This window comes from Leguminivora glycinivorella, chromosome 8 (assembly GCF_023078275.1).
Source record: "Leguminivora glycinivorella isolate SPB_JAAS2020 chromosome 8, LegGlyc_1.1, whole genome shotgun sequence".
Classification (NCBI taxonomy): Eukaryota; Metazoa; Arthropoda; class Insecta; order Lepidoptera; family Tortricidae; genus Leguminivora; species Leguminivora glycinivorella.
This window is the reverse complement of record NC_062978.1, coordinates 361,572-388,735: the sequence shown is the minus strand read 5'-3', so window position 1 is coordinate 388,735 and position 27,164 is coordinate 361,572. Positions and strand designations below refer to the sequence as shown.

The window sequence follows — 27,164 nt, the reverse complement described above, 5'->3', positions numbered from 1 at the left end:
TGATAGTTAAATTCGACATCAAAGTCGGAGTTAGCGTAAGCGCCATGCCACATTCTCTAAATGGCCGCCATACACAGATCATGAACTTTATTTTTTAAAAATAACAGTGGCTAGACTATGTCTCTAGATATTCTGCTTTGTGGATCATATGTCGTTGAGGTTCGCACTGTACAATTTTTTTTCGCAATTGTGTCGTCTTGTACGCACTTTGTGAATTTTCTAGTAGCATTTGTCCGAAATCGTAATTGGTACTCGGGAGGATTAAGTCAATGCTGTCTAAACCACATGCTTTACGTCGAGTTTCTAGGACAAAATGCGTACCTTATTATGTGCCTTATTAAGCCCATGTCTTGTTATAAGAAAAAAATATAATAGCAAATAAATACGGCTACTCAAAGTTGTCTCCATATTTAACGATACAGTCTTTATAATATACGTATACAAACATTACTAAGCGGGAGAAGTTAAAGTGTTAAAATGTTAGACTTACAGTACCTGTATTCGATGCTATGCTGCCCAATTAAAATGAGTTTACCTAAATCAAAATTTTCATCGAAACTATTATTATAGTACCTACCAGTACAGTAGGAGTAGGAGTGCTAAATTACGAACTCATCAAATCGAATTTACCTACCGATAATACAATAAATCCGATCAGATAAGGCATAGTTTAATTATACATTCGACAAAGTATTTAAGCAGATAGGGCTATCGGATATATTATCTGGGTTAAATAAATTCAGCACACCTTGATACATAGTCGGCATAAGTAAATAAGCGTGCGTCGCGCCCGCTGCTGATGATGATTCGTCCCGTGCTGGTCGCGTTGGCGCTGGTGGCGGCGGTGGCGGCGGCAGCGACGCTGCCCGCCGAGCTGCCGCATCCTGGGGAGCTGGTGTTCGTTCTGAACGAAGATGACTGGGACGACTATCTGGACGCGTGGCTAGCCAATGAACAACTAAAGTCGGGGGCCAACGTTACCAGAAGCGACGGAGCTCCAAGTGGTACTTGCTCTCACCTTTCCATCTCTGTCAGATGTTTTAATAAACAGCATCGATACTTGCGTTCGCAGCTTGTATAGCGAGCGAGGATTTCGCGCCTACGCGCCTGCCTCTATTACGCATCAGAGTAAACAATGACATAGGTATCTTATTGTGTGGGTGGTTTGTTTTAAGGGTGTACCCTCCGAGTAAACGGCGACCTCGGGCAGCCGCAGCCGGTGTACCTGCGCGGGGGGAACTACCTGGCGGCCGACGGCAACTCGGGCCAGATCCGGCTGAGCTCCGGCGAGCAGGTCACCATCGCCTGCACCGGATCCGGCCGCACCATTCAGCATCCCAACCTCGCCACCTCGGGACTCCAGACCGCTGTAGGTATCGCTTATAAGTAGTGGCATTCACGAAAACAAGTACTTTGGTTCATAATTGTTGTTATTGTAAAGTGATTGGACAAATCTGAACGTCATCGTGAATAACACGATTTATAAAAAAACTAAGCAAGCTTTCATAAATTCTGATAATTACAGAAAGAAGTTCACGTTATAACCTGACTTTATATCAAGTCAATGGCGGTGAAATAACACATATACTATTTCAGACTGCAAGATGTACCAGCGGCAGCCAGGTGAGCGGTACCTGGTTGAGCGGGAACAGCGCGTTTGACGGCCTCACGTGCAGCGGCCATGCCGTCCACGAGGCCATCGGTACTAGCAGCAGATGCTACAACAACAACCTGCTCATCCAGTAAGCGCACACTTGTAACTGGTGGAGGCCCACGGTGTCAGTTCGAGTATCGGGACGCGTGTTTTGAGTCTCGGTCTCTGCGAGGCATGCTCCGGATATTCTGATTGCTCTGAGCCGTCGGTCAGTTCAAATCAGTTCCTTTTTTTTCTCAGAGTAGCTATTTGAGTGTTATGTGTTTAAATGTGAATATTGTGTATTATTAGTGTCGTATAAGGTACACTGCATCATCCTGCATCCATCAAAAACGAAGCTTTCTTCTATAACTTCTAAAGTTAGAAGCTTACTAGATTTTATGCCAAAATTTATTGGTTTTAAAAAGTCTTCTTCCCTGGGATCTTTAAATACTTGACGATTTCAAGTTATATACTTAAAATCTATGCATGCTATCTAGTAGTTTCTATTACTTAAATTAAAATGTATTCCACAGAGTCGGTTTCGTTGTGGACGGCTGGTTGTACCCACTGTACGTGTCTTGCTTCGACCAGAACCGGCTGGAGGTGCTGTACGTGGTGTACGAGCAGACTCCCGCTAACGCCGTGCACCAGACTGGCGTCGTGCGCCCGAGCTGGTTAGGTGAGAACTGAGAACATACCTTTTCTTTTTGACACTGGAATCCTGATGGATTACTTTATCACTGCGCTGATGAAATCTCAAAAACCATGACATTTTCATTAGAGTTAATTCGCTTAATGTGATACCTTTTTCGTTCGTTTCGTTTTGGTGTTGGTGGTATATCGTAGCATCGCGATATTCGCGACACTTACCTAATGGCCAGCTCAGCATATGTACATAATGTGGGTTTTCATGTCCAACAGGTTTCTTGCTTCGTAAGAAATAAAAGGAGACTTCTGTTGGAATCCCTTCTGTACTTAATTAAAAGCCACATACTTATTGTTGTGTGTGTAAAAGTCAGCACACAATTCTTCTCGTGCGTGCCTCTAACGTGACGTCAAATTGAAACCTTGCAGCCGGCAGCTGGTTCCCGGGCGTGACGGTGAACACGGCGTACACGCAGGTGCAGCAGAAGCTCGCCATCGCCAACGCGGTGGGGCAGGCGCAGGCCGACAAGTACGTCACCTCCACGCAGTTCCTGGCGCGCGGCCACCTGGCCGCCAAGTCCGACTACGTGCTGGCCACCGGACAGCGCGCCACCTTCTGGTTCATCAACGCCGCGCCGCAGTGGCAGCCCTTCAATGTTGGCAACTGGAACTCGCTCGAACAGGTTGGTTACATCACTTATAAGTAAAAATTTTAACTTCTGATTAGCAGAAACGTCTGCAATCGATGCCGTTAGGCTTAGAATAAATTTAAAAGTGGAAAATGTCTGCCTTGGGTGAGACTTGAACTCACGGCCTCTGGATCGATAGAGCGCTGGAGTATCGATCCAGAGGCCGTGAGTTCAAGTCTCACCCAAGGCAGACATTTTCCACTTTTAAACTTATAAGTAAGTTTATTATAGGCATATGCGTGTATCGGAAAGGATAAGATAAGAATGCACAAAAGATCTTCATAAGATCGGAAAGGGGAGTTAAGAAAATCTAATCAGTGGGTTTACTTTACGACGTAAAGTTATTCAACTAATTGTTTCGTTTCTTACTAAAATTAATTTACTAGTCAATTTAAAAATGTTAAGTAATAAAAGTACAAAAAACAAAAAAAAATTCATTTAGGTACCTCCCTAATACCTATACTTACAAAAATATCCACTTTATTTCAAGAACGCGCGTGCCCGCATCGGCGCCGCCGGCTACCACACGGTCATCTACACCGGCACGTTCGGCGTCACGCAGCTGCGCGACGGCAACAACGTGCTCCAAGACATCTACCTACATCGCGACGCCAACAACAACCCGCAGTTACCCGTGCCGCTATACTACTACAAGGTAACAACAACACCACTCGGGCATGTGAGGTCTCACGCGGCTGCGCGACGGCAACAACGTGCTCCAAGACCTCTAGGTACCTACAACGCGATGCCATCAACAATCCGCAGATACCCGTGCCGCTATACTACTACAAGGTAACAACAACACCACTCGGGCATGTGAGGTCTCACGCGGCTGCGCGACGGCAACAACGTGCTCCAAGACCTCTAGGTACCTACAACGCGATGCCATCAACAATCCGCAGATACCCGTGCCGCTATACTACTACAAGGTAACAACAACACCACTCGGGCATGTGAGGTCTCACGCGGCTGCGCGACGGCAACAACGTGCTCCAAGACCTCTAGGTACCTACAACGCGATGCCATCAACAATCCGCAGATACCCGTGCCGCTATACTACTACAAGGTAACAACAACACCACTCGGGCATGTGAGGTCTCACGCGGCTGCGCGACGGCAACAACGTGCTCCAAGACCTCTAGGTACCTACAACGCGATGCCATCAACAATCCGCAGATACCCGTGCCGCTATACTACTACAAGGTAACAACAACACCACTCGGGCATGTGAGGTCTCACGCGGCTGCGCGACGGCAACAACGTGCTCCAAGACCTCTAGGTACCTACAACGCGATGCCATCAACAATCCGCAGATACCCGTGCCGCTATACTACTACAAGGTAACAACAACACCACTCGGGCATGTGAGGTCTCACGCGGCTGCGCGACGGCAACAACGTGCTCCAAGACCTCTAGGTACCTACATCGCGACGCCATCAACAATCCGCAGATACCCGTGCCGCTATACTACTACAAGGTAAACAACAAAATCCTACTTGTGGTGTGACGCAACAACATGCTGCGCGACATGTACCTACATCGCGACGCCAACAACAACTCGCATTATTATAAGCTAATACGTAGCTAAATCATTAACGACTCTACTAGTGTTATCTAATAAATTCTCAATAAGTAAAATCTGTGAAAGGAACAGCAGCACATTGGCGATAATCAGCTAGTTAAACATAAACAGCTCACAAAAACCAAAACTCTTGCAGGTGATCTACGATGAATCTCGCCGCCTGGGCACCGCGTTCGTGAGCATCAACAACCCGTGGTACACGGAGGCGGAGGCGCACGCGCTGACGTTCTGCACCGACCGCTGCCGCAACAACGCCGCCTTCAGCTGGCTCGGCTGGCAGCCCGACCGCGTCGACATCGGCTACAGCTTCTGCTGCGACGTGAACGACTTCCGCCGGACCGTGCCGCATCTGCCGGCGTTCACTGTTAACGGACTCTTGACATGAGACACAAAATTGACGTTAGAGTTACCATTAGACTAATAAGCTTAATTACTTCGGACTACGATAGAGTCGAGTGTCGAGCATGTTCCGTGCATACCCTTTTTATACGCAAAGTCACAAATACTCGCCACTGGATTCGACAAAATTTCAAACTGGCAAACAGGGGGAAGTTTAACGTGTACAACTGTGCATAGTGTAAATATGTAAATAAACGTTGACACATAATTGTAGTATAATTCTCAGTACCTACGTTTCTATTGATGGCGTTTTACGATAACTCAGTATTTGCTTCAGAAAGGTGAAAGTGAAACCTATAAGGTTTTTATTACCATCTTAAAGAAAACCCTAACCCAACTTATTTTAAATACTACGTTGATCTTTCTTTTATGCGGGGGGCTTCGCCCCAGTCCCCAATTTTGCTTTTGTTATCAATTTTCCTTTTGTAAGCGTGTGGACGCTAGCCTGCAACCTGGGCTGCATATTTAAGGGTCACAAAAAAGACCCTTACCTGACTTAGTTTAGATACTTAATCAGTCTTTCCTTTTTCCGCACATAAGGGTCGCAAGTAAACCCTAACCTAACAACCTAACTTAGACCTCGCTTCGCTTCGGTCAATAATAGGTTTGTTATAACGTTGAAAACGTAACGTTCAAAGTTAATTACCTGGCCTTTCTCACAAGCGCTAACACAACTAATCATAGTATCAACGAAACGCCATCATGGAATGCCAGTGCCTATCTTCGGGCTTCATTATCAGACCTTGAAACCTAAATCGTGGTCAAAGTTCATTACAAGACTTTTCTAAGAAACCCAAAAACAGCTATGATACGAAGTTCCATCATGTAGTTCCAGTTCATATCTTCCGGCTCCATCATCAGACCTTGAAACCCAATCGTAGTCAAAGTTCATTACAAGACTTTTCTATTAAGAAACCCAAAAACAGCTATGATACGATGTTCCATCATGTAGTTCCAGTTCATATCTTCCGGCTTCATCATCAGACCTTGAAACCTAATCGTAGTCAAAGTTCATTACAAGACTTTTCTAAGAAACCCAAAAACTGCTATGATACGATGTTCCATCATGTAGTTCCAGTTCATATCTTCCGGCTCCATCATCAGACCTTGAAACCTAATCGTAGTCAAAGTTCATTACAAGACTTTTCTAAGAAACCCAAAACCAGTTATGATACGATGTTCCATCATGTAGTTCCAGTTTATATCTTCCAGCTCCATCATCAGACCTTGAGACCTAATAGTAGTCAAAGTTCATTACAAGACTTTTCTAAGAAACTCAAAAACAGCTATGATACGATGTTCCATCATGTAGTTCCAGTTCATATCTTCCGGCTCCATCATCAGATCAGTTCAACAGTACCATATTATTGTATTGTCATCAGAACTACATACAGCTGCCAATTTTCATTACGCTACGATCCTTGGAAGATGGTTAAATTAGCCTCCTTAGATTCCATTACATAGTTAGTTACATACACGACGACCCAATAAAAGCGTGTTAAAAAAAGTGATATTTCCGAGTTTATTAGAACAAGAGAGGAGGAGGACAATATTTCATGGCATGTACCATGTTTGACAAAACAAGTTTGTCACTAGAAAATTGCGCGAAATTCATATTTTCTATGGAACAAACCACTCAAACCAGTGCCCCCTACATTTTTTTTATATTGACTCATTGAAGTGACGTGACAGGCTAAAGCTAAATTATACCTTTTTAGGGTTCCGTAGTCAACTAGGAACCCTTATAGTTTCGCCATGTCTGTCTGTCTGTCCGTCCGTCCGTCCGTCCGTCCGCGGATAATCTCAGTAACCGTTAGCACTAGAAATCTGAAATTTGGTACCAATATGTATATCAATCACGCCAACAAAGTGCAAAAATAAAAAATGGAAAAAAATGTTTTATTAGGGTACCCCCCCTACATGTAAAGTGGGGGCTGATATTTTTTTTCATTCCAACCCCAACGTGTGATATATTGTTGGATAGGTATTTAAAAACGAATAAGGGTTTACTAAGATCGTTTTTTGATAATATTAATATTTTCGGAAATAATCGCTCCTAAAAGAAAATCGTAAAATAGGTTTTAGGGAGTGCTGATTCCAAAATTAATGAACAATGTGGAAAAGTGTGCGTCCCCCCTCTAACTTTTGAACCATATGTTTAAAAAATATGAAAAAAATCACAGAAGTAGAACTTTATAAAGACTTTCTAGGAAAATTATTTTGAACTTGATAGGTTCAGTACTTTTTGAGAAAAATACGGAAAACTACGGAACCCTACACTGAGCGTGGCCCGACACGCTCTTGGCCGGTTTTTTTTTCATTGAGATAGACTATAGTTGGACTATAGAGACTTGGATAGAGACAGACTTATCGCTCGTGCGCGTTGTCGGAACGCTTGGATCTAATTGGCCCTATAGTCCGGTCCGCGACATGTTCGATCGTATCATTCGCATGCCGTACATCTTAAAAATATAATAGAAAAGACCGGCCTTAACGAAGCGAAAAAGAAGAGAAGAGATATCATTTGTCTGTGGTCTCGTCTCTCTGTGTTGTGTTGTGTTGTGGTAGAGTTGATAAGAAAACATGTTTTTGAATAATTTAAAGTCAGTTTTCTTGTTCTAGCTTCTAGGATTATTATACGTATTACGTTTTGACCAAATTGGGTTATAGCCCACTTTACGAGAATATAAATATAAATATCTTGTTGTTTAAACATGGCAGAGGATCTAAAACCAGTAAATGAAGACGACTTGAAGCAGTTAAAAGAACGGATGAATATAATAGTTAGCGCTGATCCGGAACAGTACCACAACGATTTCTCTCTACGGCGGTATCTACGTGCCTTCAAAACTGTCGATAACGCTTTCCAGGTATCTATCTAAGTTTTCAGCACGCTTGACAATATTCATTGCAATATATCGATTTTCTTTCTAAGTTTATCACCAACTTTGCCAGTTGTATAAACTAAGTACTATTTATTTTGTAAAAGCTGTTTTAAACGTTTCAGGCAATAATAAAAACGAACAAATGGCGTGCAGAGTATGGTGTGAGTGACTTGCACAAGGATGCTGAACTGATAGAGAAGTACTCGAGCAAGGCCCGCGTGCTGAAGCACCGCGACATCGTCGGGAGGCCCGTCGTCTACATCCCCGCCAAGAACCACAGCTCCAGCGACCGCAACATTGATGACCTCACCAAGTTTATTGTTTACTGCTTGGTAAATATTACAAATATGATGTTTTCTTTGCTGCAAAGTTTAACTCCTTCACTGCCTGCAACCTGTTAGGGTTGATTCTCTGTGGGTGCTTTTTACTACATTAACTTGTTAACTTGTAGCAAGTAATTTTTGCTGGCACTTATTGTGCTTAAATACATGGCAAACAGGTGATTGGTTCAAATTCTGGTTTGAGCATTTATTTGTTTAGTTACCACTAACGCCTGTTTCAAAATATTTGATTTATCTACTTATACCTACAAATATTGATGGTTGTCTTTTAATTGAACACACAAGCCTTTTTAGCGACTTGTTCAATTTATCTAATATTTCCATCTGGATAATTCCATCAAGAAGCATCAATCTTGGCATATACACAATGTAGCATATTCATTCATTCATTTAGAGCCTAATGTGTCCCACTACTGGGCAAAGGCCTCCCCCCTCTTTTTCCACTCGTCCCTAGTAGCATATACAGGGACAAAAACAATTTATCAAATAGTGTTTTCCTCTCTTCCAATTCATTCCCCCATATTGTGGTTTGGCAGTTTCCTATATAGAAATACATGTGTTTTTCCTGAATAGTTACATATTTTAAATGGGTGATTGGAAGTTTTGTAATGATAGAAATTGTATTTAATTTCCAGGAAGATGCCAGTAAAAGATGTTTCGAGGAAGTGGTTGACAACCTGTGCATAGTGTTCGACCTGAATGGGTTCACCCTCTCGTGCATGGACTACCAGGTCCTGAAGAATCTGATCTGGCTGCTGAGCAGGCATTACCCGGAGAGGCTCGGGGTATGTCTCATCATTAATGCACCCACATTTTTCTCCGGGTGCTGGACTGTTATTAAAGGATGGTTAGTATTTTAAACTTTTCCTAATCATATATCCTCAATTGAATTGTGACTGAATATTGAGTGGGTAATAAAACTCATCATGGATGCTGAATCAGCTGAATGTAAGCATTATTATTAACACCCTTTTTAAAATGAATTTTGTCACTTGCTAAAATTTTGATGACAGTTACATAAGGTGTAACAGATGTAATGCAAAAAGGGTTTCCTTTGTATTTTTCCGGAAAAGTTCGTATTTATCATGCTAGTTCAGTCAATGTCAGTACATCTTGTACTGAGGCTGACTGAAATAGCATTACACGTTCGTACGTTTCCGTAACAATGCAAAGGCAAATATTTCCGCACTATGTCTGCATTAAAATGCAATTTTGTCTTTACAATATTCTTTCTTACCGTCAGAACACAGTTACCAAAGAACATGCCTTTAAACAAATCCCCATTATTTTTGTTATACCTTGGATAATAAATGAATATTTAAAATCCCAGCTTTCTGTCATTGAGTGAAATTAAATCTTATTTTTTTTTACAGGTTGGATGAAAACACCTCAAGTAAAGTAACCTTTGTGAACTCCGAGATGGATCTCTGTCAGTACTTGATACCGGACATCTTGCCGACTGATGCTTAACAGGCAGTCAGATGGTGTCAGGACCATCCTTATGAAAATATTGACAAGGCAATTATCATAGAGAAATGAGTAAGAATCATACATCGGGGTTTTGGGAGCGGGAATGATTTACACTAGCCCAAAAAGGGTGAAAACGATGAACAACAGACATTACTGTAACATTTCTAGGTACATTAGGAGCCCAGATACATAGTTTAATCTATATTTCAGTAATTCAAGTTACTATAAACAGAGTTATAAATACACAAATTCATTCCCGCTCCCAAAACCCCGATGTATGGTAAGAATAGTGTGCCTACACCATACCTCAAAGTTTTAGTATCAACACCATTATGTGGATAATGTTAGTGAATGTGTTAAATCATATTATCATAATGGTTTAGTATGAAAACTGCTGTATGAAGTGAGCACATTTTTTACTTATGTATTTCTCCATGGACTGGACAAGGTACATGATTTTGGGTAAAAGTAGTGTATGTAAAATTATTTACCTGTAGGCCTAAGTTATCATTTGTAATTTTAAGTCTATTTTCTGTCACTGTGTGTCACTTCAAAGCCTAGGTAAAGTTGACAGGGACAAATTTAATAAACTCAATGAGTTCATAGGTGGAATATTTTATTACATGACGTAAATTATAAAAGCTCATGTCGTATGTCCCGTAATTAGTCAAAGCATACTAGTATAATAATAATCTACTCAGAGAACAAAACAAAGAGCCCATATGACCAATTGAATTCGAAAAGTAATGGAATAGGCGAAAAATTTTCAGTGTTGCACTTATTAATTTGACGACCGGTCTGGCGCAGTCGGTAGTGACCCTGCCTGCTACGCCGCGGTCCCGGGTTCGAATCCCGGTAAGGGCATTTATTTGTGTGATGAGCACAGATATTTGTTCCTGAGTCATGGATGTTTTCTATGTATATAAGTATTTGTATATTATATATATCGTTGTCTGAGTACCCACAACACAAGCCTTCTTGAGCTTACCGTGGGACTCAGTCAATCTGTGTAAGAATGTCCTATAATATTTATTTATTTATTTAATCCCGGTATGACGTTTTTTTCGAAAATACCAAAAAGAGTTCCTAAAGGCCAGTCCAGACGGGACCCGTTGCTCTTCAATGTTATTCGATTGTCTGATTACTCGATCAGTGATGAGGACGTACTTAATGTAATTTATCTAAAATTAGGGATTAAATTGGAGATTAACAACCAAACCTTATCGCGTCTGGACTGGTCTTGAAACACGTTTTAGATCAATGTATTTTTTTTTATCTAGCCTATAATGGTGTCCCACTGCTGGGCAAAGGCCTCTCCCCTGTCGCGGCCGCGCTCTATTTGTATCCACATCCAAATATTATCGGACCAAAAATATTTGTGGGTTTCAATTGCAAAAGGGTCCGCTTCACCGTTTCGTTAATTGGAAATTCCAACAGAAATTCTGATAAAAATAGTCCTTATTTCACTTGAAGCACGAGCAGACGCCGAGCACGCGTGGACGACGGCGCTCGCCCGGCGCCGCGTCGCCGTCATCGATAGTTCATCGGCGACGTGGCGTTGCCCACCTAAGACCGTTTTCACATTATCCAATCCGATATCGGATGTCGGAAGGATTTCGATAGAAAGAATCGAAGATGGCGCCAGTAATGTATGGGATATGGGATATCGGTCCGACATCCGATATCGGATCGGATAATGTGAACACGCACTAAGACACTTTCAAAGAGATCGGAGGTTTGATTTCGTCGCGCCGTGTCGCGTCGCATCGCATCGCCGCCGCGCGACCGCGGTCAGGCAAGCCACGGCGTTAGATTAGGTATCCTAACTATCCTAAGTGTTGAAGTTTTTTTTTTAAGTTAGCGTAGACTCACATCTTGCCTATAAATAATTAAATATGTTGTTAATTTAATGAATTAGAAATTTATGACAATGTTAACAGATTGTATATTTAAGTCAACCATATAACACCAAATAGTCGATTCGTTACTAGACCTTGAATTTAATTAGGTTATATTACTAAGTAGGTATATTTTAAAATACTTACTTTATTAGCTTTAATAAATGTGTCTGCGAGGTGTTTGTCGCGCGTCACGCTGTTCGATTTTTATTCTTCCACTACGAACTGGACAAGCTCGAGGTAAGAAGCCACTTTTTGACTTATTTTTTATGAATACGTATAGGGTGATATGTGTAGTTATTCAAAAAATAATTTACAGTATAGAAAATTCAAGGGATTATACCGCTATTTCGGTTTATTTCCTAACTCGCATACCTACGTCACGTCCATTACGCCACATCACAAAACGTGTTGTATAAGGGAACCCAAAAACGTGACGTATGGAACAAAAAAGCATGGTTTACATGCCGGTGGCTTTGAACAAATACGCTATGGCTGATTCTGATCCTTTATGGGTAATTCCGAACCTTTAACATTGGTTTTTGACAATTCAAAGCTTATTATGCATGTATGCATGATTTTTCCATTTAGAATAAAAGTAGCATGAAACGTATTGTTAAAAACACCTACATCAATACATACCAACTAGCTGATTAATAACTACCGGCAACATTTTAAATTTTTCTCACCATCGATGGACCTTTTGCCATTGGAATAAGGTTCACAACTTGATCAAGTTGTAATAAGGTTTCTGTATGTAACCTGTCCAGCTATATGTCAGTAAAATTCAAGAGTTACCTATTCACACGTGTATCGTACTATGTTTTTCAGTACATTTGTTTTTTTGATGAGACACGCACAGTGCTCTAAACCGCACTAGGAAGGTAAATTAGCACCATGTGTACTAATTTTATTTTTTTATTTTGTTCATATAACAAGAACACCAAATTTAAAATATTGTGATTTCAACTTTCACAAGTTTTTAATTTAAAATTCCAATGCCTTAGTTTTTTTTTTAATTTCCAACTTTTTTCTGAAAACTACTATACACCTGTGCGATAGAAATTATTAAGAAACGGGCTTTGTGTGTTCGATATGCGATTGACATGTCATAGTTTTGACACTTTACTGTGTTAGTTAATTGTAAGCCCGTTTCTCTACGAAGTTAACATCTGTCTGTCACTTACTATCTAGTTAAAAACTGACAAGAATTCACATCACATGTATTGGGTAATAATAAGCGTTTTGGCAAGAAAACTGGTGGAGACTATAGCGTGGGCACTCTATCCTTATTTACCAGGTCTTCAAAATGGTGTAACTCCTCCTTCAGGGTGTACGTGTCCTGCAATATTTGAAGGAATATAACTTGATAATTTTAATATTGTACTATTTTATGTCACGCTGTACGCTGTAAAGACGGGTCTTATGGGCGGTACAAAGTTTGGACATTTTGTTCAATTCATAGTACACACCTCATTACTTGTATGTGATGAGAAGATACTGATGATTATGTATAAATTATGAATGAGTTCATTGACCAATTACTTATTCGCCATGTACTTTTGTACTGAGGAGGCACACTCAAACGTCATGAAAGATGGCGCCACCCTATTAGTCCATTGCACAGATAGAGAATTTCATACGTCAGAGCAAGAAGATATGTTTTTCTCTCTCTCTCATATATGAATGACAGTGACATGCCTAGGCACTTGCACAGCGCCGCCTGGCGGGATACAATGTCAGTGTGCCTCCTCGTTCACTGGATATTTGGATAATCAAATGGAGGTACTACTTGTCGCCGGTAAGGCTTGTCTTATTAATTTATAATCTAGTAAAATAATTATTGTAAAGCTTTCGACGTTGGGAACAATTCAGTAATTATTACTTTTTTGACTTATATAGGTGACTTCCTGGGGATATAGACCGTGATTACCATGGTTTCGGAGTTTCGACATGGGTTGTGGTCGTGCTAGATAGGTACTCCCTGGCACGACCGCACTAAGTTTTTTGATTTGACCATCAAATTAAACATAAATATAGTTTTGTCGAGCTCCCGATATTTCGACGCAGTTAAAACGAAAGGTAAGGAAAGGTAATCACGGTCTATATCCCGGTCAATATAAGTCTAATGAAAATAACCGTGAATCATTCAAAACTCTTAATTCAAATTATTTTATTAAGAGCTTGATCGCTTTTTCTTTAGTGTGGTATATATTTAATTTTATAATAATTGTAAATCTTGTTAATTATAGTTAATGGTTGCATGTTTGCGCCAAATAGCGAACAGACAACGTAATGACTGTTCTCAAGAGCGACTTGAGAAAGTCGGAAATCCACATTCCGTTCCGAAAAAGTATTATTAGTGGACGAGTAGGTACGCGACATGCTTTATTATGATTGTTATATGTAATAATATAGTACACTTACATTTATAATTTAATTCGATATAGCCTTACGTACCTAATTGTTGATCTTGCATAATAACTTTATTCTTTTATCAGTGCCATTCCATATTTTATTTGCATTGAGATTAATACCTACTATTTAAGTAAAATACTATTTATATATTATACCAATAAAGCAAGTACATAAAAATGTCGGCAACGTTTCCTTGTTTTCACATATTATCGAGCCATTAGTACACTTCCAAGTGAAGCGTGAGTGAAGCATGCAAGGGTGCAAATTATATCTCGCTTTCGTGATAAGTGCATTCTAACGAATCATTTGTCTTGGTAAATTTTTTAGTTTGGTTTTGGTATTATAAATAAAAAAATCATATGATTTCAATAATTTTATTTGAATTACTAATATTACAAAACAGTTATACAAATAAATCACTGTACAATCCGAAGCGAATCACCACTAAACGGAGTCATTCACGTTGCACAAATATTCCTATCATATTGTACTGTCAATTTGTCATTCTTAACTTTGTGTTTTAACCCTCTGAAAGACTGCTTCAGAATTCACGAAGGTTATATAAGACTACGGCCGGTTGACGTCTTCAGTAGGTATTCAAAGGGTTACAATTATTGACAACACTGATTTCATTTTCAGGATATAAAGAAACTACAAAGACTTGGGAATATAACGTAAACTCTGCGTAGAGGTCGCTACTAGCACAAACAGCAAATTAACCATCTTGATGCATTAATGTCATATTCATTTCTAGCAATAAAATCTGTGAAATATGTGAAAAACATAGGTTCCGGTTTGTATTAGTGCTGCACTCTAGCGGCAGAATATTTCAGTAATAATCCACATTACAAGTGACAAGGATGTGTCTGGTAAACAGCCAGAGACGTTTCTTCTCTGAGGGAGGAGCACATTTCAGTTCTCACAAACAACAATAATTCGAGCCTACAATAATGTTTATATCAAATGTTAAGTCTCACGTGTACCTGTACTTTGTCGTGTTCCTAAAAGTAATAAATGTAACAATAGTATTGGCACAATGTTTAGAATTGGTTAAAATCGAGTCGTTTCATTATTTAGCTGAGCCAGGGGTCGACAACAAATGGACGTAAATTGTAGGAAATGGATCCGATTCAAAAAAAATCAGTCATTATAACTTGAACGTTTTGTCAAAAGGAAAAGTCATCAATGGTAATTTTGAGAGGATGAATCCCTTTCGCTAAAGTACGTCCAAATGTTCTACAGAGCGTGTCGCCATCGCCAGCGACGTCAAGTCGGGTGGCACAACTTTGCCGGACTTTGCTTTTGCGCCTTATTTGGCGTGGCTTTTTTAATGGACAAGAAACAAGTCAACAAATGTTTAAAGATAAATTATCACACATTTTGTTTGCTTATTTTGACTAGTTCATGCAATACAAATTTAATTGTCTCATTTCTACCCAAAAATACCAAAATGTCCTGGGTCCTTTGACCAGACTTCGACACAACAAAAATAGGTGTTTTATACACTTTCAGTTACAAGTTTACAACACACCATGGAATGTTTCTAACGTCTTATGTCCGTACTGGCATTATGTAAAAAATCCCATTTAAACAAAATTTACAGATATTTAAGTCATTACAGCATCGTATTGCATTGCGTCGTGGAAGCACGTCGGAGTTACAGTTCGGCTTGCGAATCATGATACTAATTATTCACACAAATTAGCTAGGATTCAAATATTTTATAGGTAGGTTATATTATAGTATGAATTTTCTGAGATGCACTTTTCGGTTTTGCCCTAATCTGTTAAACAAAGGCCTTTGTTTCTATTATTCGCTGCGGTTAGCTCCCGTTTCCACAGCACGTGCTAAAGTCTCAGTGTAGTTAAAAAGCAACTATCATGATAGCAATAAGGTTCAAATCCATAAAAAGCCCTTTCGGAGATAACACGTTTTGTCATCTTCAAAAAAAAGTTACCTGCACACTGCAAACTGTTTAATAAATTTGAACCTTATTGCTATCATGATAGTTGCTTTTTAACTACACTGAGACTTTAGCACGTGCTGTGGAAACGGGAGCTAGCCGCCGGGAATAATAGAAACAAAGGCCTTTGTTTAACAGATTAGGGCAAAACCGAAAAGTTCATCTCAGTAAATTCATACTATAGCTGAATCCCCGTGGGAATATGTATCGTCGAAATAAAACCAGTCTGTATAAAAAAATCTACTGAAGTAAGACAGAATGCAAGGAATAAAAATAAATGATTACCGTTTATTGACACTGACATAGATTTTTTGTTATATTCTTTTTGAGATCATTTGTCAATATCGTCTATCTAATATTAAAACTATGCCAGTGAACATCAGCTACGGCAGTATCACGCTTCGCTAGCCAAACTTACTCAAACTGTCAAAAACATACACTAAAACAGAAACATTACAAACTTTAATTTATATCAAATAATTACAGGTCTATTTATGAAAGTATATCCTACATACCATACAATGGATAAATACATAAAAAAACGTCGCGTTGTATACTATTCATATTCACGGCCTTACGAGTTAGCGACGGTCGGGACATATTATATAGGACGACACTAAGATAATATAAATACTGGTTTACGCGTAAAATAATGACTACATGTACAAAATGTCACTATACTATCTACATGCTAACTTAAATACGTGTATAATAGTCTTTTTATTTACACTAGAATATTAATGGATAATGATATGATGAAATAGATGAGTATGAGTATGCAAATGAGTAATCGCACAGCTCGGGGGTCGATTTTTTAATTCGGAGAGACCGATTTCTTCAAGTATTTTACACCGGTAAAAAGCGGTGAAATATATATGGGCGGTAGAAATTGGGTGTTTAGATAGTGGTTTTGACCACCTGTTATCAATAACATTAATTAAGAATAAGGCCTAGTAGTAGACATATTATGTAGAAAAAAGTAGACATACGTGTGAAATGAAATAATTGAAATGAGTCGCTCTAAATTAAAAAAATCGCCAAGTTGTATGGATTTGGGTACGGGCGCGTACACATCGGCAGTGGACGGCGCAAGCGTGAGCTCGGTTTTGCAATTTATTAAAAATGTAAACTTTATAATCAATTCCTCCCTCTGTCCCGGGTTAGATCGCGGGGTTTGTCGTCCGCGTTCGTCGTCGGGTGGTTTATTATAATATGTCACACTTCAAGCGATGAGATCAGAAGTATCGCGGTAAATATTAACGAAAGCGGGCTACGGTCGCGATCGGTTTCGATGCGGTCGCAGGTCGGACTAAAGTATATTTATGATTCTAGTCGGAGATTCAAATGTGTATAATTAACGGAGCGGAAACGACGGTATCGTCAACGTATCGTTCAAACGAAATACGGACCAGACTCGCGAATTTAATACGCGATTCGTCGAGTAGTTTTTTATTTACGTCGTATCTGTTTTTTTTATTCGAGAAGCGGTCTTTCGGGGAACGTTTTCGAACGATTATCGAATAAATCAGACGGGCGACCGAGGAGGGGTGAGATTTTTGAGCGGGGAACGATTTTGAAACGTTAAGAGCGGTCGTAGTTTTGTATACTCGGGGGCGGGTCACGCTTGTAATATTACCGCAGCACGGGCGCGCTCCTGTCAGACGGGCGCGGACGCGTCGGGGCGGGCGGCGCGGGGGAGCGTGTGTGCGGGGGCGGCGGGGGGAGCGTGTGCGGCCGGCGAGGGCGAGGGCGAGGGCGAGGGGGCGGCGCCGGGCGGGCGCAGCAGCGCTCGCAGCAGGCGCAGTCAGTCGGCCAGCACGGCCTGCGCCACGCCGGCCAGCTCCGCGTTCAGCGCACGGAACGACGGCCGCTCGTCCGGCACGCCCCGCCAGCACGCCCGCATCACCTGTAAACGAGGAAATCGTCACTTCGGTACCGACACCGACGAACTAAAATTACGACGTAAACGAATAATATAAAGGCGATTCTCGATGCGCCCGCGAACCGTCCGCCGACGGCCGCCCCGCGTCGGAACACTCACGTTGTAGATGACGGGCGAGCAGCCGTCGGGCTTCTCCAGCAGGTGTCCCCGCTGCACCATCTCCACCACCTGCGTGTTCTTCATGCGCCCGTACGGCACCTGGCCGCACGTGAACACCTCCCACATCAGAACGCCTGCGATAACAAACATTTATTTTATGTCATTACAAAAGCGAATCATCAAAACCGCTCAGCCTACGACTGAAACTATTAAGTACTTACCTATACATAAATTCAGATTAAACAAATTCATTCAAATATTTTGTTCAAAAGCGCCTCACGGCGCAACAAACGGTCACCACGACACCACATTTAATGAACCCGACAGTTATACTAGACATTTTCCACAAAAAACCACAACTAGGTATTGTGACCATTTCTTGATGAAAAATGTACCCACTTTGACTCGGCCTGTGTCCAGACAGCACCTTGATATACAAACCGACCAAAAGCCGACACCGCAAACTCACCGAAAGCCCACACGTCTGATTTGGAGGAGAAGCGCGTGTAGTTGAGCACCTCGGGCGGCGCCCACTTGATGGGGAACTTGGTGCCGCCCGAGCTCGTGTACTGGTCGTCCAGCACGTACCGCGCCAGCCCGAAGTCCGCCACCTGCAACACACGACGCAACTCATTTATTTATATCATTTATGGACCCAGCATGGTGCAGCGAGCACGATGGCTGTTCATATGTTCACCGGTTTTTAACCCCCGACGTAAAAACGACAGGGTGTTATAAGTTTGACGTGTCTGCCTGTGTGTGTCTGCCTGTGGCATCGTAGCTCCCTAACGGATGGACCGATTTATTAGATTTAGTTTTTTTTTGTTTGAAAGCTGAATTAGTCGGGAGTGTTCTTAGCCATGTTTCATGAAAATCGGTCCACTATATTGGGGCTTTTTCAAAATTTTAAATTTGTGCTTAGGTAGGTAATTATATAAAACGCGAGTGTTCTGACGTGGGGTGTTCATAGGTGTATGTGACGGGTTAAGAATTTCACCACCGATCTTTTTTGGTAGTCGTAAAAATCGACTTAAGGTGTAGGGAGTATAAACGGACAGCAACATTCTACCCTAAATCACTGATAAACTTCAGTTTTTACGAACTGTCTTTTCTGTTCGTCAGTAATATTTTTTTATCTTGTAACCGAAATTACAGGCAATGTTTTCAATCAGACTTGTCAAGAAAAAATAAAATTATAACACTCATCCCCTGTTACATAGTGTCATTCTTTTATAGAATTGAAATTGTGCCTCCCTACCTGCATCTACACGAACAAGAATAATACCAGAAAAAAAAGACTTGAGTCACGAAGAACAAAACTAAAATGAAGCTAATACTAGTATCCAATAATGCATTTGGGCAAATTAGGATGAATCCGTAAGATTAGCACTCACCTTGACGACGTTCTCGTCTCCCACGAGGCAGTTCCTCGCGGCCAGGTCCCGGTGGATGTAGTTGTGCCTCTCCAGGTACGCCATGCCTTTGCACACCTGCAAATATACAACACGTGTATTATTGTCTGCGGTCAACATTCGAAAGTCAACTTTGTATTACAAGCTTTTATTTACTTTCACCTGTCCCGTTGTGTCTATAATTAAAACTCGCAAGTTAAATTTGACCCACTTCCCGGTTTCCGATTGAGCTGAAATTTTGTACAAATATGTAAGTCACGCGACCGTGCAATATTATGGTATCATGAAGCTGACCTGATGATGGAGCAGAAAGGTGGCCATAGGAACTCTATAATGAAATGTCGTATCCTCATCGAGTAAGGCTTTTAGAAACGTCTCGGAGAGGAGTAGATGACTGTTGAAAGAAAAGTACAGTCGGCGAAAAAAGCTCGACATGTCGTTGAAATGTCGAGCAGCACGGCGGCGGCAGCAGGTGGTGGAGCAGGTGTCGGGCACTGGTACCTGTATGCACATGTCCAGCAGCACGGCGGCGGCAGCAGGTGGTGGAGCAGGTGTCGGGCACTGGTACCTGTATGCACATGTCCAGCAGCACGGCGGCGGCAGCAGGTGGTGGAGCAGGTGTCGGGCACTGGTACCTGTATGCACATGTCCAGCAGCACGGCGGCGGCAGCAGGTGGTGGAGCAGGTGTCGGGCACTGGTACCTGTATGCACATGTCCAGCAGCACGGCGGCGGCAGCAGGTGGTGGAGCAGGTGTCGGGCACTGGTACCTGTATGCACATGTCCAGCAGCACGGCGGCGGCAGCAGGTGGTGGAGCAGGTGTCGGGCACTGGTACCTGTATGCACATGTCCAGCAGCACGGCGGCGGCAGCAGGTGGTGGAGCAGGTGTCGGGCACTGGTACCTGTATGCACATGTCCAGCAGCACGGCGGCGGCAGCAGGTGGTGGAGCAGGTGTCGGGCACTGGTACCTGTATGCACATGTCCAGCAGCACGGCGGCGGCAGCAGGTGGTGGAGCAGGTGTCGGGCACTGGTACCTGTATGCACATGTCCAGCAGCACGGCGGCGGCAGCAGGTGGTGGAGCAGGTGTCGGGCACTGGTACCTGTATGCACATGTCCAGCAGCACGGCGGCGGCAGCAGGTGGTGGAGCAGGTGTCGGGCACTGGTACCTGTATGCACATGTCCAGCAGCACGGCGGCGGCAGCAGGTGGTGGAGCAGGTGTCGGGCACTGGTACCTGTATGCACATGTCCAGCAGCACGGCGGCGGCAGCAGGTGGTGGAGCAGGTGTCGGGCACTGGTACCTGTATGCACATGTCCAGCAGCACGGCGGCGGCAGCAGGTGGTGGAGCAGGTGTCGGGCACTGGTACCTGTATGCACATGTCCAGCAGCACGGCGGCGGCAGCAGGTGGTGGAGCAGGTGTCGGGCACTGGTACCTGTATGCACATGTCCAGCAGCACGGCGGCGGCAGCAGGTGGTGGAGCAGGTGTCGGGCACTGGTACCTGTATGCACATGTCCAGCAGCACGGCGGCGGCAGCAGGTGGTGGAGCAGGTGTCGGGCACTGGTACCTGTATGCACATGTCCAGCAGCACGGCGGCGGCAGCAGGTGGTGGAGCAGGTGTCGGGCACTGGTACCTGTATGCACATGTCCAGCAGCACGGCGGCGGCAGCAGGTGGTGGAGCAGGTGTCGGGCACTGGTACCTGTATGCACATGTCCAGCAGCACGGCGGCGGCAGCAGGTGGTGGAGCAGGTGTCGGGCACTGGTACCTGTATGCACATGTCCAGCAGCACGGCGGCGGCAGCAGGTGGTGGAGCAGGTGTCGGGCACTGGTACCTGTATGCACATGTCCAGCAGCACGGCGGCGGCAGCAGGTGGTGGAGCAGGTGTCGGGCACTGGTACCTGTATGCACATGTCCAGCAGCACGGCGGCGGCAGCAGGTGGTGGAGCAGGTGTCGGGCACTGGTACCTGTATGCACATGTCCAGCAGCACGGCGGCGGCAGCAGGTGGTGGAGCAGGTGTCGGGCACTGGTACCTGTATGCACATGTCCAGCAGCACGGCGGCGGCAGCAGGTGGTGGAGCAGGTGTCGGGCACTGGTACCTGTATGCACATGTCCAGCAGCACGGCGGCGGGCAGCAGGTCGGGCGCGGTGCGGCGCAGGTAGTTGAACAGGGAGCCGTGGCGCATGTACTCGGTCACGATGTAGATGGGCCGCCGCTTCGAGCACACGCCGTACAGCTGCACCAGGTTCTGATGCTGCAGTTTACTGAAAGTGAAATTATGCAAGATAAATAGCTTTATCGGAAATAAGAAACGTTACAACATATCGGTAGTAAGTGGCTAGTGACAATGTTAGTCACTGTGAGAGTTCATGTGGGCGACATTCTTACTTAAGGGCCGGGCGAACATGGTGCCCTCCTTCATCATCTTGACGGCGGTGTCGATGCGCCGCGCCTGTCTCCTGCAGAAGGGGGCACACGGCAGTACTCACGTCATGACCTTGGCCTCCTCGATGAAGTCGTCCTCGGACATGGTGCCCTCCTTCATCATCTTGACGGCGGTGTCGATGCGCCGCGCCTGTCTCCTGCAGCAGGGGGCACACGGCAGTACTCACGTCATGACCTTGGCCTCCTCGATGAAGTCGTCCTCGGACATGGTGCCCTCCTTCATCATCTTGACGGCGGTGTCGATGCGCCGCGCCTGTCTCCTGCAGCAGGGGGCACACGGCAGTACTCACGTCATGACCTTGGCCTCCTCGATGAAGTCGTCCTCGGACATGGTGCCCTCCTTCATCATCTTGACGGCGGTGTCGATGCGCCGCGCCTGTCTCCTGCAGCAGGGGGCACACGGCAGTACTCACGTCATGACCTTGGCCTCCTCGATGAAGTCGTCCTCGGACATGGTGCCCTCCTTCATCATCTTGACGGCGGTGTCGATGCGCCGCGCCTGTCTCCTGCAGCAGGGGGCACACGGCAGTACTCACGTCATGACCTTGGCCTCCTCGATGAAGTCGTCCTCGGACATGGTGCCCTCCTTCATCATCTTGACGGCGGTGTCGATGCGCCGCGCCTGTCTCCTGCAGCAGGGGGCACACGGCAGTACTCACGTCATGACCTTGGCCTCCTCGATGAAGTCGTCCTCGGACATGGTGCCCTCCTTCATCATCTTGACGGCGGTGTCGATGCGCCGCGCCTGTCTCCTGCAGCAGGGGGCACACGGCAGTACTCACGTCATGACCTTGGCCTCCTCGATGAAGTCGTCCTCGGACATGGTGCCCTCCTTCATCATCTTGACGGCGGTGTCGATGCGCCGCGCCTGTCTCCTGCAGCAGGGGGCACACGGCAGTACTCACGTCATGACCTTGGCCTCCTCGATGAAGTCGTCCTCGGACATGGTGCCCTCCTTCATCATCTTGACGGCGGTGTCGATGCGCCGCGCCTGTCTCCTGCAGCAGGGGGCACACGGCAGTACTCACGTCATGACCTTGGCCTCCTCGATGAAGTCGTCCTCGGACATGGTGCCCTCCTTCATCATCTTGACGGCGGTGTCGATGCGCCGCGCCTGTCTCCTGCAGCAGGGGGCACACGGCAGTACTCACGTCATGACCTTGGCCTCCTCGATGAAGTCGTCCTCGGACATGGTGCCCTCCTTCATCATCTTGACGGCGGTGTCGATGCGCCGCGCCTGTCTCCTGCAGCAGGGGGCACACGGCAGTACTCACGTCATGACCTTGGCCTCCTCGATGAAGTCGTCCTCGGACATGGTGCCCTCCTTCATCATCTTGACGGCGGTGTCGATGCGCCGCGCCTGTCTCCTGCAGCAGGGGGCACACGGCAGTACTCACGTCATGACCTTGGCCTCCTCGATGAAGTCGTCCTCGGACATGGTGCCCTCCTTCATCATCTTGACGGCGGTGTCGATGCGCCGCGCCTGTCTCCTGCAGCAGGGGGCACACGGCAGTACTCACGTCATGACCTTGGCCTCCTCGATGAAGTCGTCCTCGGACATGGTGCCCTCCTTCATCATCTTGACGGCGGTGTCGATGCGCCGCGCCTGTCTCCTGCAGCAGGGGGCACACGGCAGTACTCACGTCATGACCTTGGCCTCCTCGATGAAGTCGTCCTCGGACATGGTGCCCTCCTTCATCATCTTGACGGCGGTGTCGATGCGCCGCGCCTGTCTCCTGCAGCAGGGGGCACACGGCAGTACTCACGTCATGACCTTGGCCTCCTCGATGAAGTCGTCCTCGGACATGGTGCCCTCCTTCATCATCTTGACGGCGGTGTCGATGCGCCGCGCCTGTCTCCTGCAGCAGGGGGCACACGGCAGTACTCACGTCATGACCTTGGCCTCCTCGATGAAGTCGTCCTCGGACATGGTGCCCTCCTTCATCATCTTGACGGCGGTGTCGATGCGCCGCGCCTGTCTCCTGCAGCAGGGGGCACACGGCAGTACTCACGTCATGACCTTGGCCTCCTCGATGAAGTCGTCCTCGGACATGGTGCCCTCCTTCATCATCTTGACGGCGGTGTCGATGCGCCGCGCCTGTCTCCTGCAGCAGGGGGCACACGGCAGTACTCACGTCATGACCTTGGCCTCCTCGATGAAGTCGTCCTCGGACATGGTGCCCTCCTTCATCATCTTGACGGCGGTGTCGATGCGCCGCGCCTGTCTCCTGCAGCAGGGGGCACACGGCAGTACTCACGTCATGACCTTGGCCTCCTCGATGAAGTCGTCCTCGGACATGGTGCCCTCCTTCATCATCTTGACGGCGGTGTCGATGCGCCGCGCCTGTCTCCTGCAGCAGGGGGCACACGGCAGTACTCACGTCATGACCTTGGCCTCCTCGATGAAGTCGTCCTCGGACATGGTGCCCTCCTTCATCATCTTGACGGCGGTGTCGATGCGCCGCGCCTGTCTCCTGCAGCAGGGGGCACACGGCAGTACTCACGTCATGACCTTGGCCTCCTCGATGAAGTCGTCCTCGGACATGGTGCCCTCCTTCATCATCTTGACGGCGGTGTCGATGCGCCGCGCCTGTCTCCTGCAGCAGGGGGCACACGGCAGTACTCACGTCATGACCTTGGCCTCCTCGATGAAGTCGTCCTCGGACATGGTGCCCTCCTTCATCATCTTGACGGCGGTGTCGATGCGCCGCGCCTGTCTCCTGCAGCAGGGGGCACACGGCAGTACTCACGTCATGACCTTGGCCTCCTCGATGAAGTCGTCCTCGGACATGGTGCCCTCCTTCATCATCTTGACGGCGGTGTCGATGCGCCGCGCCTGTCTCCTGCAGCAGGGGCACACGGCAGTACTCACGTCATGACCTTGGCCTCCTCGATGAAGTCGTCCTCGGACATGGTGCCCTCCTTCATCATCTTGACGGCGGTGTCGATGCGCCGCGCCTGTCTCCTGCAGCAGGGGGCACACGGCAGTACTCACGTCATGACCTTGGCCTCCTCGATGAAGTCGTCCTCGGACATGGTGCCCTCCTTCATCATCTTGACGGCGGTGTCGATGCGCCGCGCCTGTCTCCTGCAGCAGGGGGCACACGGCAGTACTCACGTCATGACCTTGGCCTCCTCGATGAAGTCGTCCTCGGACATGGTGCCCTCCTTCATCATCTTGACGGCGGTGTCGATGCGCCGCGCCTGTCTCCTGCAGCAGGGGGCACACGGCAGTACTCACGTCATGACCTTGGCCTCCTCGATGAAGTCGTCCTCGGACATGGTGCCCTCCTTCATCATCTTGACGGCGGTGTCGATGCGCCGCGCCTGTCTCCTGCAGCAGGGGGCACACGGCAGTACTCACGTCATGACCTTGGCCTCCTCGATGAAGTCGTCCTCGGACATGGTGCCCTCCTTCATCATCTTGACGGCGGTGTCGATGCGCCGCGCCTGTCTCCTGCAGCAGGGGGCACACGGCAGTACTCACGTCATGACCTTGGCCTCCTCGATGAAGTCGTCCTCGGACATGGTGCCCTCCTTCATCATCTTGACGGCGGTGTCGATGCGCCGCGCCTGTCTCCTGCAGCAGGGGGCACACGGCAGTACTCACGTCATGACCTTGGCCTCCTCGATGAAGTCGTCCTCGGACATGGTGCCCTCCTTCATCATCTTGACGGCGGTGTCGATGCGCCGCGCCTGTCTCCTGCAGCAGGGGGCACACGGCAGTACTCACGTCATGACCTTGGCCTCCTCGATGAAGTCGTCCTCGGACATGGTGCCCTCCTTCATCATCTTGACGGCGGTGTCGATGCGCCGCGCCTGTCTCCTGCAGCAGGGGGCACACGGCAGTACTCACGTCATGACCTTGGCCTCCTCGATGAAGTCGTCCTCGGACATGGTGCCCTCCTTCATCATCTTGACGGCGGTGTCGATGCGCCGCGCCTGTCTCCTGCAGCAGGGGGCACACGGCAGTACTCACGTCATGACCTTGGCCTCCTCGATGAAGTCGTCCTCGGACATGGTGCCCTCCTTCATCATCTTGACGGCGGTGTCGATGCGCCGCGCCTGTCTCCTGCAGCAGGGGGCACACGGCAGTACTCACGTCATGACCTTGGCCTCCTCGATGAAGTCGTCCTCGGACATGGTGCCCTCCTTCATCATCTTGACGGCGGTGTCGATGCGCCGCGCCTGTCTCCTGCAGCAGGGGGCACACGGCAGTACTCACGTCATGACCTTGGCCTCCTCGATGAAGTCGTCCTCGGACATGGTGCCCTCCTTCATCATCTTGACGGCGGTGTCGATGCGCCGCGCCTGTCTCCTGCAGCAGGGGGCACACGGCAGTACTCACGTCATGACCTTGGCCTCCTCGATGAAGTCGTCCTCGGACATGGTGCCCTCCTTCATCATCTTGACGGCGGTGTCGATGCGCCGCGCCTGTCTCCTGCAGCAGGGGGCACACGGCAGTACTCACGTCATGACCTTGGCCTCCTCGATGAAGTCGTCCTCGGACATGGTGCCCTCCTTCATCATCTTGACGGCGGTGTCGATGCGCCGCGCCTGTCTCCTGCAGCAGGGGGCACACGGCAGTACTCACGTCATGACCTTGGCCTCCTCGATGAAGTCGTCCTCGGACATGGTGCCCTCCTTCATCATCTTGACGGCGGTGTCGATGCGCCGCGCCTGTCTCCTGCAGCAGGGGGCACACGGCAGTACTCACGTCATGACCTTGGCCTCCTCGATGAAGTCGTCCTCGGACATGGTGCCCTCCTTCATCATCTTGACGGCGGTGTCGATGCGCCGCGCCTGTCTCCTGCAGCAGGGGGCACACGGCAGTACTCACGTCATGACCTTGGCCTCCTCGATGAAGTCGTCCTCGGACATGGTGCCCTCCTTCATCATCTTGACGGCGGTGTCGATGCGCCGCGCCTGTCTCCTGCAGCAGGGGGCACACGGCAGTACTCACGTCATGACCTTGGCCTCCTCGATGAAGTCGTCCTCGGACATGGTGCCCTCCTTCATCATCTTGACGGCGGTGTCGATGCGCCGCGCCTGTCTCCTGCAGCAGGGGGCACACGGCAGTACTCACGTCATGACCTTGGCCTCCTCGATGAAGTCGTCCTCGGACATGGTGCCCTCCTTCATCATCTTGACGGCGGTGTCGATGCGCCGCGCCTGTCTCCTGCAGCAGGGGGCACACGGCAGTACTCACGTCATGACCTTGGCCTCCTCGATGAAGTCGTCCTCGGACATGGTGCCCTCCTTCATCATCTTGACGGCGGTGTCGATGCGCCGCGCCTGTCTCCTGCAGCAGGGGGCACACGGCAGTACT

The 27,164-nt window shown here is 46.9% G+C and overlaps 3 protein-coding genes across 11 annotated transcripts in view; 2 read left to right on the top strand and 1 right to left on the bottom strand.

The window, feature by feature from the left end:
* Window positions 1-754: 754 nt before the first annotated feature.
* LOC125229074 lies at window positions 755-5,159 on the top strand. The gene is made up of 7 exons (XM_048133850.1): window positions 755-1,004; window positions 1,176-1,369; window positions 1,597-1,742; window positions 2,170-2,315; window positions 2,711-2,964; window positions 3,461-3,625; window positions 4,689-5,159. The coding sequence occupies exons 1-7, from the start codon at window positions 800-802 to the stop codon at window positions 4,935-4,937; spliced, it is 1,359 nt and encodes a 452-aa protein (XP_047989807.1). The 5' UTR covers window positions 755-799; the 3' UTR covers window positions 4,938-5,159.
* A 2,312-nt stretch (window positions 5,160-7,471) lies between these two features.
* LOC125229154 (CRAL-TRIO domain-containing protein C3H8.02) lies at window positions 7,472-10,286 on the top strand. Its single transcript, XM_048133935.1, has 4 exons — window positions 7,472-7,821; window positions 7,959-8,168; window positions 8,813-9,024; window positions 9,551-10,286. The coding sequence occupies exons 1-4, from the start codon at window positions 7,666-7,668 to the stop codon at window positions 9,645-9,647; spliced, it is 675 nt and encodes a 224-aa protein (XP_047989892.1). The 5' UTR covers window positions 7,472-7,665; the 3' UTR covers window positions 9,648-10,286.
* Window positions 10,287-17,656: 7,370 nt separating this feature from the next.
* LOC125229234 (tyrosine-protein kinase Btk29A) overlaps window positions 17,657-27,164 on the bottom strand; it is a 65,273-nt gene continuing 55,765 nt past the window's right edge. For 6 of the 9 annotated variants that reach the window (XM_048134031.1, XM_048134032.1, XM_048134033.1 and 3 more), the window contains 5 exons: window positions 19,881-21,654; window positions 19,362-19,457; window positions 18,437-18,578; window positions 17,968-18,101; window positions 17,657-17,832 (listed from right to left, as the gene is read on the bottom strand). In XM_048134031.1, coding sequence (XP_047989988.1) covers window positions 17,731-17,832; window positions 17,968-18,101; window positions 18,437-18,578; window positions 19,362-19,457; window positions 19,881-21,654 — 2,248 coding nt within the window. In that variant the 3' untranslated portion in view covers window positions 17,657-17,730. Of the gene's footprint in view, window positions 17,833-17,967; window positions 18,102-18,436; window positions 18,579-19,361; window positions 19,458-19,880; window positions 21,655-21,879; window positions 22,073-24,953; window positions 25,143-27,164 lie in introns of those variants that run through there. The other 3 variants (XM_048134039.1, XM_048134038.1, XM_048134040.1) reach the window with 3 other exon arrangements.